This window comes from Dreissena polymorpha, chromosome 9 (genome assembly GCF_020536995.1).
Source record: "Dreissena polymorpha isolate Duluth1 chromosome 9, UMN_Dpol_1.0, whole genome shotgun sequence".
Taxonomy (NCBI): domain Eukaryota; kingdom Metazoa; phylum Mollusca; class Bivalvia; order Myida; family Dreissenidae; genus Dreissena; species Dreissena polymorpha.
This window is the reverse complement of record NC_068363.1, coordinates 13,779,165-13,792,442: the sequence shown is the minus strand read 5'-3', so window position 1 is coordinate 13,792,442 and position 13,278 is coordinate 13,779,165. Positions and strand designations below refer to the sequence as shown.

Genomic DNA, 13,278 nt, shown 5'->3' with positions numbered 1-13,278 from the left:
GTAACTGGAGGTGGATCTGTCCCCATGGGTGGATCTGTCCCAACTGGAGATGGCAGCGGAGGAGGTATACGCGGCCAATCATCCGGTAACCCTTACTTTGTAGTTTGATAAAGGCATTTATAACAAAAAATCATTTGTTCAAGATTGAGTAGTCTTTCTTAATGTTTTTACGTTGATATCAATATTTTTCTTGTCATTATGGATGTGGGGTTGGACAAGCCTATTTGCCATCCAACCTTTTCAAAGGAAAAGAAGTGTGTTCCAATTCATTCTGGTTTATTTTACTTTTTTTAAAACAAAAACTTTTAACCTATCGTATTTTAACTGTTTCAAACAACAGACAAAGACAAATACTTGACCGAATTACACTAAATAGCTAATTCGGTGCTTTGAATGCGTTTGCCAGAACTGTTCAATATGTACAGACTAAATATTGTTATTCCACGCTTTGTTTTCGCCTATGACTATATCGTAAACGGAATATAAAAAAGTGTAAATATTAGCTCACTCGCGTATTTCATTGTTAGGGTAAAATTCCGTCGAAAGTCAACTCAATTTATTGTGGCAAAACAATGTAAAAAATTCCCTTATTTACTTCTGTATAGCTCGTTTTAACAGTAATTTCATTAAAATATCATTATGTAACGAAGCGTATGGTATTGCCTCTTCAACATTTAATTGGTGTAGTTAAATTAATCTCACAGTTATTATTAAACATTCGGCTGACAAAGGAACGTTACAATTAATGGTTCATTAATATAAGTATGCACCAAGATGAAAATTGATTAAGAAGGGAGATCACCAAATCGTTTATCACCGGAAAATAATTGGTCAAAAATTCATAAATATAAAACATATTATAATGTTTCACACTTTAGTTTGCTGAAGGTACATACTTCTCTTCTTAATCATGTTAATCATACTTTAAGACAGAAAATACTTAATAATGTCTGTTAGTTTCTCGTGTAATAGTGTCATGTCGTCTTTGTAAAAAAAACATTGGTGTTTGCTATAATAAAATGCATGGAAAATACGATTCAAGTCTTTTATTTTAACATAAATTCATTCGAGCATTTACATTTACATACAGGCAGATTTTTTAATTCATCTTGAAAAAAGATAAATTGGCATAGGTCCTATGAAATATTCTAGAATATACAGTAGAACCTGGGAATGCATTCTTAAGTACCATTAGTATTAAACTAACTGCCTGTCTTGAATGACTTTACTGCGTTAACCATGCCAGGAAAAACTGTGCTTGATGAAAATTAAAAACTTCAAAAAATGCATCATAGGAAACTGTTAAAGCTCATAGTTATTTACCAAATGATCAAAAAATTTAATTTCATTTTCAAACCATGTGGAAACTATTTTTACCAATAATTTTGCATTGCTAATTAAAAATAGTAATTCGGCTTTGAACAATGCAACATATAATTTTGTTTTATTATTGGTTTGTTAAATACGTTTCTTATGCGATTATTTGAATTGTTCTAAATTTGATATATTTCGTGGTATCGATATACCTTAAAGACTCAACAAAACAGCACATATTCATGTTTCAACACCAGTAGTTTGTATGTTTGTTACAGGTTGTGTTTACTATAGCCATGTGTATTCACAAGGGCAGGAAATAGTATGTTATCTAGTGATTCTGCTTTAGATAATGTTTCAACACTAGTAGTTGGTATGTTTGTTACAGGTTGTGTTTACAATGGTCAGATGTATTCGCAAGGGCAGACCTGGAGGGACGCCTGCAAGTTCAGCTTTACATGCGTGGATGGTTCATCTGGGAAATACCAGTGTCAACAATTGTATGCTCATTATATGAAGATTTCTTTTATGTGTTGTTTTATCGTATTTATAAGTTTTTTATGTTTGTATTGAGAAGTACAAAGGATACACGTTTCTGTTAAATTAGGGTTGCAGGTTAGGTAATGGAAACGTTTTTTGTCTAATCATGTATATGCTTCTATAAAGATTTGTGAACATGATGTTTGTATTGAATATTCTACAATGGAAAGTATATTTTGTATAATTCCAATGGCGGTTGCAACATTATTCTTTCGGTTGACCAGAAAGCCGCAGGAGGACCCCAACACGAGTAGTTAATTATTTTTAAATACCAGTTCGGTCGTTCGTAACATTTCCATAACTGTGATACATATTCGCATTACTCGTATACCAGGTGACGAAACTATAGTTATTGCTGATGAGAAATTTTCAGTTAATGAATTGTTTGATAATCGTGTGCATGTACCAGGCACTGACACCTATACATATTTGATTCCTGAACTTATGAGTCGTGTTATGAGAAAATTGGACAAAATGCATGTGCGTTAAGAGTCTTCCCAGTTTAGCCTGTGCAGTCTGCACAGGCTAATCTTGGACGACACTTTTCACTTTTATGGTATTTTTAGTTTCAAGGAAGTTCCTCCTTACCGAAAATGAAGTTAAGGCGGAAAGTGTCGTCCCTGATTAGCCTGTGCGGACTGCACAGGCTAATATTGCATGACACTTTACGCACATGCATTAAGCAAAGTTTTCTCAGAACACGACACATTTGATTCTTGAACTACTGTATTCACTGTCGCAGGTGCGTGACATGGGACCTGCCACCCCAGTGCACATTGAACCCTCCAGCGGCTGGGAAGTGCTGTTCAACACCAAACTGCCCTGCTGGCTTCAACATCCAGTACCCGCGAGGATACGTTGCCAACTAATAATAAAGCAAACTGAAATAAACATTGAAACTATGCCTTTGTTTCATTTTACAATTAATTCAAATAGACTGTGTATACACAATTAGAAAGTTATATATTAACGTGATATCCGACGCGTATTTATACGTTTAACATGAATATGAAAGTATACTGAAAACTACAGTATAGAACACACACACACGGACATACACGCACACTAATGAGCTACTTGGTTGCACATGAATAAAGTAGGCTATGCATAAGACATTTTTTACGGAAGGCTGCTTTTTTCAGTTATGTCCACTTCATTTACGCGTTTTGTGTGCATGCGAAGTATGGTTTATTGTTATCAGCTTGTTTTATTACACATCGATACAAACAGCACGCACTAACCTATATTGACTTGTGGTAACATTCACACAATGCAGCAATATTACGATATAATAGAATACAACAATATGAATTGTTATACAGTGCAACAGTTACTATATGGGAGGCGGAAAGCTACAACGGGCGAGGCATGGTCAGGGGTGATAACCCCAAAAAAAGGGTTAGGATAATGGTTAGGGTTAGGGGTCGGGTTAGGGTTAGGGTTGGGTTTAGGCTAACCCAAACCCTAACCCGACCCCTAACACTAACCCAAACCCTAACCCTCTGACCCCCCCTTGCGCAATACCATACCATGCCTCGCCCGTTGTCGTTTTCCGCCTCCCTTACTATAGTGACATGTGAACACACAAAGCAAATTATGTTTTGAAATTAACAAAAGTTATTCAACGTAGTTCACGTTTTAATTAATAATTTAATGACTTCTCATGAAGCGTTTACACATTAAATGGATAACAAAGATAAGATAAAATGGCCCCGCATACTAATATAAATGGTACAAATAAGAGATTCAGTCAGACAAAAGAAAGGTAATGCATTGTTTTGTTAAGTAAGGTACATCATTCTACAAGTATATTCCATCTTAGACTACGATGCAGTGCCGTTTTTTTATAACTTGGTATTTAACATACATTGTATTTATAATTCAATAAAAAATGTTTCACTATACTGAAAGTCTTACAGAAAAAGGACACGAACAGTGCAATTCACACTTTGTGACAGAATTTCTTATGCGTTTGATAAAAAAGTATTACACTTTCATCATTTAACACAAATAGAAAATCGTGTAAAGGTTCGAAATTTCGAGCGTAATTAAATGCTACTGTATCAGAACTTTAATGATTTTAGTCCAAACAAACATAAACCACTCCCACAAAGTTTAGATTGCTAAAACAGTGTCTACATATCACTGTATAAAGATCTGGGTTTGGGCTTTTTTTAAACTGAGTTAAAGGAACGGTTAATATATAAGGAACTTTTAGATAAATGCGATTTTTTGTGATAATGTTTGTTTCACATTTTGTTATAACCCCCATAAATTCACATATTTAAATAACTAAATTCAAATCGACAAATTACACATATCGTGGTATTTTCACGGTTGTTGCCTTACGTGGATGCTACTAATATGTTTAATCCCCATTCGTCATGTTTCTTTTGTCCATTTCATGCAACTAGCAATGAACAAGAATTTTCAAACATAAAGCCGAACCCTGATAGGGTCTGACAGAATTATTGTTGTCAGTCATACTAATTGTTTACGACCCTCCGCGTTTTTTTTGCATATATATACACGATAAGTATTGATGCAACGCATCAAAGCGCGTCGGGAATTTCAGTGTAAAAGGCACTCAATGAAGTTACATGGAACGATTTTTTTGTACTGTAAATATTAATATATTGGCCGATTATTTTAAACAACATAGAAAAAGATACTGGTATAACCATTATCTATGATTTTGTGTTATAACCCCCAAATAACCATTATCTATGATGTTGTGTTATAACCCCCAAATAACCATTATCTATGATTTTGTGTTGTAACCCCCAAATATTCCATAGTTCATTTCATTAACATTGGTTTCCTTTTTTTTTACTGGCATCCGTGTGCAATTTTCATTTATGGAACAGAACTGTGTGGGTTTTAAAAAATCTGCTTCATCTCACAAAATGCGCATTGATAGTGTCACCTAAAAAAAGTCCATACCAAAGGGTCCATACCACCTGGATAGTAAGTAATACGTGTCGCGCTTCGCGCTCTATATGTGTTTCTTAAAAAAAAAAACTCCGAGGAGTGCTTGACTCTAGGGAAACGGGTTGCTGGGACACAGCTCCTCCTTGATAAGCGACTGCTTCCTTTATCACAACTCATTGTTACAATCAATAATACGTGTCGCGCTTCGCGCTCTATATGTGGTAGGGATAGTACTTAGGGCCTATGATAGACAACCATAAACAACAACAAAAAGACATGCAAAATAGATGCGTTGTTTGCATTTATTTGTTGTTATAAAAACACGTGTTTTTTTTATATATAGAATATCAGGTTGGTATTGATTATAGATCAGGTTTATCATGGGAGGCTTAGAAAACAAAAAGCACGAGCCTTTTCGATTTCGTGCCGAACATGATAAACCTGATCTATAATCAAAACTAACCTATTATTCTATTTATCCAACTTTTTATTCAGTAAAGCTTTTTATTTAAACAAAATAAATTTTACTGGGTAATTTCGCGTTTTCATGAGTGTTTGTCGTACTTTGATAATGACTGTAGTGTTACCAATGTCAGTGTATTACTCCGCGTTCCAAAAATAACCACTGATCAGATATTCATTTTTCTAAATCAGAATATCGTTATGTGACAAAGAGTCGTGCGTTATTTAATACAATTTTATTCATATCTAAAAGTTGTATAACATCAATTTAACATTTAGTCGTTATATACAAGAAACTTCATTTGCTTACAACGTAACCTTACAACGTAGCAAGTGCCGTTGATTATAGACGAAACTTAATAAACGGGGCTTTAATCAACCGAAATCGCTGTAAAAGTGGGATAAAAGATATTTAAGAGATGTAAGAAATTTTAATTAACGTTGTCACCGCGCGGCATCCATTAATTTTAATAAAAATGTGCAACGTTGTATTTAGGTCGCATTAAAACGCAGTATTTTTAAATTCTATAAAAAATAATTATATATATATACAGATAAATTGGTCAAACATTTGATGAATCTATATTGATATAAGGTGTGTTAATTGACCTTGTGCTCGAATTGTTGTGTGTGATTTTATCAACTAACAATGCCTTTAGTAGTGGGACATAGCCAGACAAAGTACTTGTCTGATTATTTGTGTAAGGGTTCGTACTCAGTGTTCTCATATTCTGGATATACAGCGCTCCAGTTTGTGTACAAGAAGGACATTTTTGAAGTTGCGCCTTTCTTTTCGGTAAGTAACGAGCACAGTTCACATATATAATATCATAAATTAATATTATATATCGTATTAATGGGTAGATTAATGATAAAAAAAGTTTACTATGTATTGTTCACGATTTCTATACGTAGTTATTTACTTAATACCACCAATATTAGAAATAAAATTAAAAAGCTGTTTATTTCTGCCAACATTTTGATATTTGTGCTTTTAAACAGAGCATTTAAGTATCATTGATAAATGATTGATGTCATACAATTATTCTGGGCAAATTTATAATTTCAAAACATTTTTAGTTGGTGATGTTATTCACGTTCAATAAATACATCATTTCTTCTTATCAACCTGATGCCTCTTGTCTGCTACTGTTTCTTATCATAATTGTATATATTACAATACACCATCGGCGGCCGAGCGCAGTATTCTGCGCTTGGCCGCTAAAAAATGTGGATTGCATCAAATTAAAGGTCAAATTCCGATTGCATTAAAAAACTGCTATTTTATAAATATGTAAATAAATATGTCAAGCACGTACACTTGACAACAAAAAATACGATATTTCGTTATTAAATGTAGAAATTTGCAAAAGTAAAGTGTAAATCGGTAAATAACAGGTTCGATAAATAGTGTTTATTTAGTGAATATTGTGGAGGTTTCGGTAAAATGGATCTTTAAAGAGATATACCTAAAATGAGGTGATAATGACACCTATTATGGGCTTACAAAAACATCAGGTGCATATATTTGCAAACTGGTGATTAATTTTGAATTGATTAATTAATGCTTTGCATACAGTAATTTACTACTAAAGAATTTAGGGGCATGATTGAGCTACCACTGAACTTTTTTAAAAAGAATATTTTTAGGTACCAAACCAAAAAATGTAGATTGAATTTAAAATGCAACTTTATTGAAAGTTTTTTTTACGATTTAAACGAATATTAATGAATTTGCGATTCTCAATTCAGATTTTAATTATTATTTTTTATGAAGGAAGGTATAAAGGCCGTTTTTAAAGGCCGATTGAAAAGAGGTATATATATTTATTTATTCAATAATAACTTCGTTAAAGAATGATTTAAGTTGAAATATAAAGCACAATAGTATTTTAGGCCACCGAAAAGCACTCAATTTCTCTCTATATATATACAATTGGAGACTTTTCCAACGCATCACTTATTCATATCAATATAGCTCCCTTTTTTAACGGAAATTCGGACCCAGAATAATGCAACACATATCTGATAATTCCTGAAAATTGAAGTGAAATTGAAAAACAACAAAATATAAAACTTAACAAATGAAAAACGTTCCTTCAAAAGTCAACTTTGCAAACTCGTACAACGTTAAATAATAACAGTGCGAAAAGTAAAACGCATAAACTTACACGTCTTAAAGGGGCCTTTTCACAGATTTTGGCATATTTTGAAGTTTGTCATTAAATGCTTTATATTGATAAATGTAAACATTGGATCCTAAAAGCTCTAGTAAAAATCAAGAATAAAATTTAAAAAAAAGGAAAAAAAGTTGCCGGTACCAGGGCTCGAACCAGTGACCCCCGATGTCCTAGAGTAAGTCTAAAGTAAAAACGCATTAGCCCTTTCGGCTATTCCGCCGGGTACACACAATTTAGTTATTTTAAACGTTATATAAGCAATCTTCGTAGTTTCGTAAATTTAAACGACAACAACAGAACTCTCCAAATTATTCAATCGATTCGCGTTGCAACGCTTTATAATTTTTATGTTTTCAAATCGTCAAAAGATACATGTATATAATAATGGCTATATTGGACTATGGTAAATGTTCAGTAATACTATTTCCTCACAAATATCATTACTAAACCGAAAATTTGCGAATCTGAAACAACTTTTTTCAATTTTGTCAATTTACCAAAATGTGAAAAGATCCCTTTAATAACTAACCGGCTTGCAACATGCCGATTTAGCCGTTGCGCCCCTGAATATTCAGGTATTCAAGTTTGAAAATTGATGCGTTAGAAAAGTCCCAAAGTGTTCATGAGGCAGTTTGCCAACTAATTTTATTTTTCAATTATCAATATTTGGAATTACTGGCCAAGAGAAACACAAATATGTATCCTAATTACCTACCCCCTTATTACTACAAATTACATAAATATCCTAAGTGGTACTTAGCGATCCTTAGTGGTCATTAATGGTATTTAGTATGAACGGCTATATAGAATAGAGTAGTCAAACTTGTTGACGCTCTCAAATATTAAGCTACTTTTTATATTGGATTTATTTGAAAAGAATTTAGCCCATACAAAAAATATCTTTAAATTCTGTGCGCGTCTTATAAATAAGACTAAGGATAGAGATGCTTTGACTGACATCAGTAATACACAAAACTTGAGAACAAACAACGTTTGATTACATCAACTCCGTACATTTTAATTAGATAATCGCTTATCGATTAAAGGTTTGATAAACCCTATTTATATCATTTACCTGACTTCATTTATTCCAATCAGGTAAATAACTATTACAATAATAAAACAGGGGAAGTCTACACGGTGTATCTTATCAGCTCAATACCTGGCTACTGTACTGGACAAATTGGATATACTGCCAAAATAACTGATTTCATTTATTGCTCAATTGTTGTGTGCATTTAAAATTGACAACGAGAATGAATCCACATCATCACCGTTGCACATTTTTATTAAGTTCACAGTAACCTGTTCTTTAAATAGAGATAGCCTAAGTAAAGACGGCGCTAATTAAGTGTGAAGGTGGACATTAAGAAATAAGATCCATTTTCGCATGACACTGGCAGTATAGCATGTAGTCTTATATAAATATAGACAATTTAAGACATGGATAAAATATAAATAAGACACATTTGAATATGTCATTTCTTAAAAAAAATAAGCACGTAGTCACATATAAATAATATTAATTAAAGGCACAGAAAAATATAAATAAGACACATGAGCGCCCTTCATTTCTTAAAAAAGCATGTTAATCTGATGCAAACATTTGATTGCGTGTAAAGAAAATGGTACTTTTCAGCCTTTTCCAAAAAATGCCAAAATGACAAAGATGCCTACAGCGGAAACAAAAACTACTAAAATACCTTTTTATTGTTTTTGTAAGCACACAGAAGTGTATTTTTAGGTAAACATGTATATGTCTACTCGTTTCATTATCATTTCACAAGAGTTGTGTGTATTGTAAATGCATTTATTAATGTACATATATATCATGCTTACTCGACTTATGTATTTTGTTTTAATCAAATTATTTATGATACACGTAAGTGTTGATTTACATTATTGTATAAATGTTTGTACATTATTGTGAGATAAATAAAGTATTGATACTGTCTTAGTATATCACGCTCTCCTTTTGGTTTCTTCTTTTAGTTAATGTAATTCAGCGGTTAGTGTATAATATGAGACGCGTTCTGAATAAACGGGACTTAATGCATGTGGGTTAAGTGTCAACCCAGATTAGTCGTGCAGTCCGCACAGGCTAATCAGGGACGACACTTTCCGCTTTTATGGTATTTTTAGTTTAAAGGAAATCTCTTCTACACGAAGATCCAGTTTAGGCGGAAAGTGTGCGGACTGCACAGGCTAATCTGGAACGACACTTTACGCACATGCATTAAGCCCAGTTTTTTCAGAACGCGACTCATATAAGAACGTTGCATTATTAGAATTAATACTTACGCTCGTCCGTAAATAATACTTACGCTCGTCCGTATTTTAGCAATTCCCAACTATACCCATCTCATATCTAGATATTTTCTATCAGAAAATTTGTTATCATTAATAGTAATTATTTTAACATATTAAAGCAAAATTTATCAATTATAATTTTGCGTAATTTAAACAATAATAGTTTAATTTACACAATTAAAACAAAATGTTAATCAATTATGTGTTTTTTTTTGCAATTTAAACAAGTTGTACATTTTTTTGTAAGAGTGTTCTTGTACATTTTTATACACTTTTTTATATTTACAGAGTAGCTTAAAAAATATATTTTTTAAGATTTAAGTAGATCTATTACTATAATAAACTTTCATGAGTAATATCATGTCAATTAACATTCCCATTCTAATTTATACAATACTCTAACACTTGCACATATTAATGATAATTATCAACAGTATGTGGTATAGATTTTATCATCTTATAAGTCAATAAATCACTGATACTGCACTCGATTTTGCCGAAGAACGGCCGCATTTAGCGTGATGTACATTAAAGAATATGCATTTACATATGAAATATTTTAATATAATAAACAAGGCTATTGCCAAGCAATATATGTCCCCTACTGGCTCCACCATTGTCAGAAATTTCCACCATTGTCAGATTTTTTTTATGCTATAGCAACCAGAATTTTTAGACGTAGGAACAAAATGAAATGAAGTGCATAATGTCCATATTGCCATCTATCCAAGTTTCATGAAAAAATATGAAGAACTTTTCAAGTTATTGCAGGATCCAGGAAAGTGTGACAGACAGACTGACAGACTGACTGACAGACTGACTGACAGACAGAGCGCAAACCATAAGTCCCCTCCGGTGAAACCGGTAGGGGACAATTAAATATTCCCTTATAGTATTACTAAAATTGAACTCTTATGTTATTGATCATTTGAAGAACCCTCGGTTCATCCCGAACACGTGGGTATTCTGGAATCAGAAGTCACATTCAGTGTTATCGAAAGTAGTTCACAGCGTGGAAAAAGAAAACTAGTGTCCAGTAACGGGTTCACCTATGTCTACAAGCGGTTCAACAAAAGTAGGCAGACAACAGTATCGCGATGCAGCGTCCGTAATAAGACCACGACATGTCCCGTAATAGTGCAAAAGAATGGATAGTCCTTCCTCGTGAACGAATGTAAACACACCCATCCATCAAAACCTGGAATATAGAAAGGTATCGTCATCGCCACCAAGGTATTTTTTGTGTTTTGACGGCTTCTTAAATCAATAAAGTTCTTACTTGCCCATGTTATAAGTTATATTGACTTATCGGGCGTTATATCTAAAAATTATTGTTTATTCACAGGTTAAACGCCGAGACTGACAAACATTGCTTTGAGTCAGCTGGTATCATTGTTGATCGGATACTGCGTGAAGCGGCCGATGACCGCCTTCCAGATGCTTCAAGACCTGATTACAACAAGCTCATCAGCAATTGTAACAAGCGACGTCAACGCCAACGCCCGAAGGATCCAACCGACATGAACTTAAAGATATTCATCTGACATAGCCTATGTTGGGGGAAAAATGTTAAATTATATCCGACAATGAGGAAGTTATTTATTTACCAACCATATCTTTCAGGGACTAATAGCAATTTTATTTGTAAGTGATATGTAATACTCGTGCATGCACCTCTTTCTAGCTCGACATAAAATTCATCAGTGAGGGCATTTTCGGCATTATTTCGAGCCAAGGTCCGTAACAGCAGACAGCACCTAATATGGATGCTTTGTATGTTTGCACAAACAAATATACAATGTTTGAAAATGTGAATGTGGACTTTGAATGTTTGGACAGTATATAATTGTGTTTTTTCCATATTTTCAATCAAATGTGTTGAAAATATATGGCAAGATAATTAAAATGCAATCATAATTGCTTTGTATGTTTGCACACACAATTATTTGTATTTGCTGTAAACAATGTTATTATTATTATTATGATATTATATATGTGAACTGTGTTCGTTACTTACCGAAAAGAAAGGCGCAACTTCAAAAATGTCTTTCTCGTACACAAACTGGAGCGCTTTATATCCAGAATACGAGAACACTGAGTACGAACCCTTACACAAATAATCAGACATGTACTTTGTCTGGCTATGCCCCACTACTAAAGGCATTGTTAGTTGATAAAATCACACACAACAATTCGAGCACAAGGTCAATTAACACACATTATATCAATATAGATTCTTCAAATGTTTGGCCAATTTATCTCTCTCTCTCTCTAAATATATATAGTCGTGATCAAAGCTAGACTTGTATTGCAGTTATGATTGTTTCATAAAAAAACTTCTTATTTAAGTATTCGGATCGGAGCGCTTTGACAACAAGCTGTATATCTACTCAAGACAAAACTCTTCGATTGTCAGTAAGAAAGAACAAGAGTATCCGCGTATACTATGTTTGGCCGTGGAGTCAAAATAGTGAAGGAGCGATTGTCCGGGTTGGCAAAATAATGTAGGAGCGACTGTCCGCCCTGTCAAAACAACGTAGGAGCGACTGTCCGCCCTGTCAAATTTAGCGTAGGAGCGAATGTCCGTAGGAAAGATTGTCCGGATACCTTTGAAACCAGTTAATTAATTTCGGGGGTAAAAGATAGTACTTATAACAATATATATTTTGAACCCAAATGTTATTATAATTCTGGAAAAAACGAGATGAAATTAACGGCAAAATTTTAGAAATGTGTCCTCATTTATCCGTATTACCGTATGGGAAATAACAAAACCGTATACTTTGTAAGTTGATACAGCCAACATAAAATATATAAAAACAATAACTATAAAACAAAAACAGTATGTGGTAGCATGTAAAGAGGTAGCAGGGACAGTGTATATCGTTCCTGGGGGTAGATCTTATCATCTTATCAGTCAATAAATCACTGATACTGCACTCGATTTTGCCAGCAGAACGGCCGCATAAAGGGCCGCAGATATGGCCGCAGTGGCCGCAGAATAGTGGTGTCCGTCATGCGTGAATAGGTTACAATATACTAAATACTCGTTTCATGTAGGGCTGTACTCTCTAAACAAATATCTTAGTTGACTCGAAGGCATGTTTTACACCTTAAACTATTGTTAGGGTTTTATCTTTCGGAGATAATGGTAGGGCATAAATAGGTGTTCACGACCGAATCCCTGAAATATGATAAACTTGGAGACTTTAGTAAAGCCTTGCACTGAAAAAGGTTACATTCCACTAAGAAACGACCGAAAAAGAAAGTTGCAAAAACAGTCGATTTTGATTAGCGTCAAGTTCTTTTTTGGTTTGAACATGACATATCTTTTTTATTGCATAAATCGATTTCGCTTAGAATGGCCTTTAAGAAAAGGTATGGTTATGGGGGTCTCTATGTGCAAAATGTTGAATTTATTTTCGCTCAAAGTTGTCGCTTTTACAATGAATTATATAGGGAAACTATTTAGTATATTGTGACCTGAATAACCCGTGTCAATATCAATTCAAGGTTACAGTACACTAAATAACCGTTTCAT

The 13,278-nt window shown here is 33.6% G+C and overlaps 1 protein-coding gene across 1 annotated transcript; it reads left to right on the top strand.

Moving 5' to 3' along the window:
• Positions 1-10: 10 nt before the first annotated feature.
• Positions 11-2,756, top strand: LOC127845021 (CCN family member 2-like). The gene is made up of 3 exons (XM_052375645.1): positions 11-85; positions 1,703-1,814; positions 2,597-2,756. Exons 1-3 carry the CDS (start codon positions 25-27, stop codon positions 2,721-2,723), a joined length of 300 nt encoding a protein of 99 aa, XP_052231605.1. The 5' UTR covers positions 11-24; the 3' UTR covers positions 2,724-2,756.
• The last annotated feature ends 10,522 nt before the right edge of the window (positions 2,757-13,278 follow it).

What these genes read in the sequence shown, in the direction of transcription:
- LOC127845021 (XM_052375645.1), top strand. Translation starts at nt 25, where the DNA reads ATGGGTGGATCTGTCCCAACTGGAGATGGCAGCGGAGGAGGTATACGC. An exon ending in TATACGCGGCCAATCATCCG is followed by an intron (nt 86 to 1,702) that starts GTAACCCTTACT and finishes TGTTTGTTACAG; the next exon opens with GTTGTGTTTACAATGGTCAG. An exon ending in AAATACCAGTGTCAACAATT is followed by an intron (nt 1,815 to 2,596) that starts GTATGCTCATTA and finishes TCACTGTCGCAG; the next exon opens with GTGCGTGACATGGGACCTGC.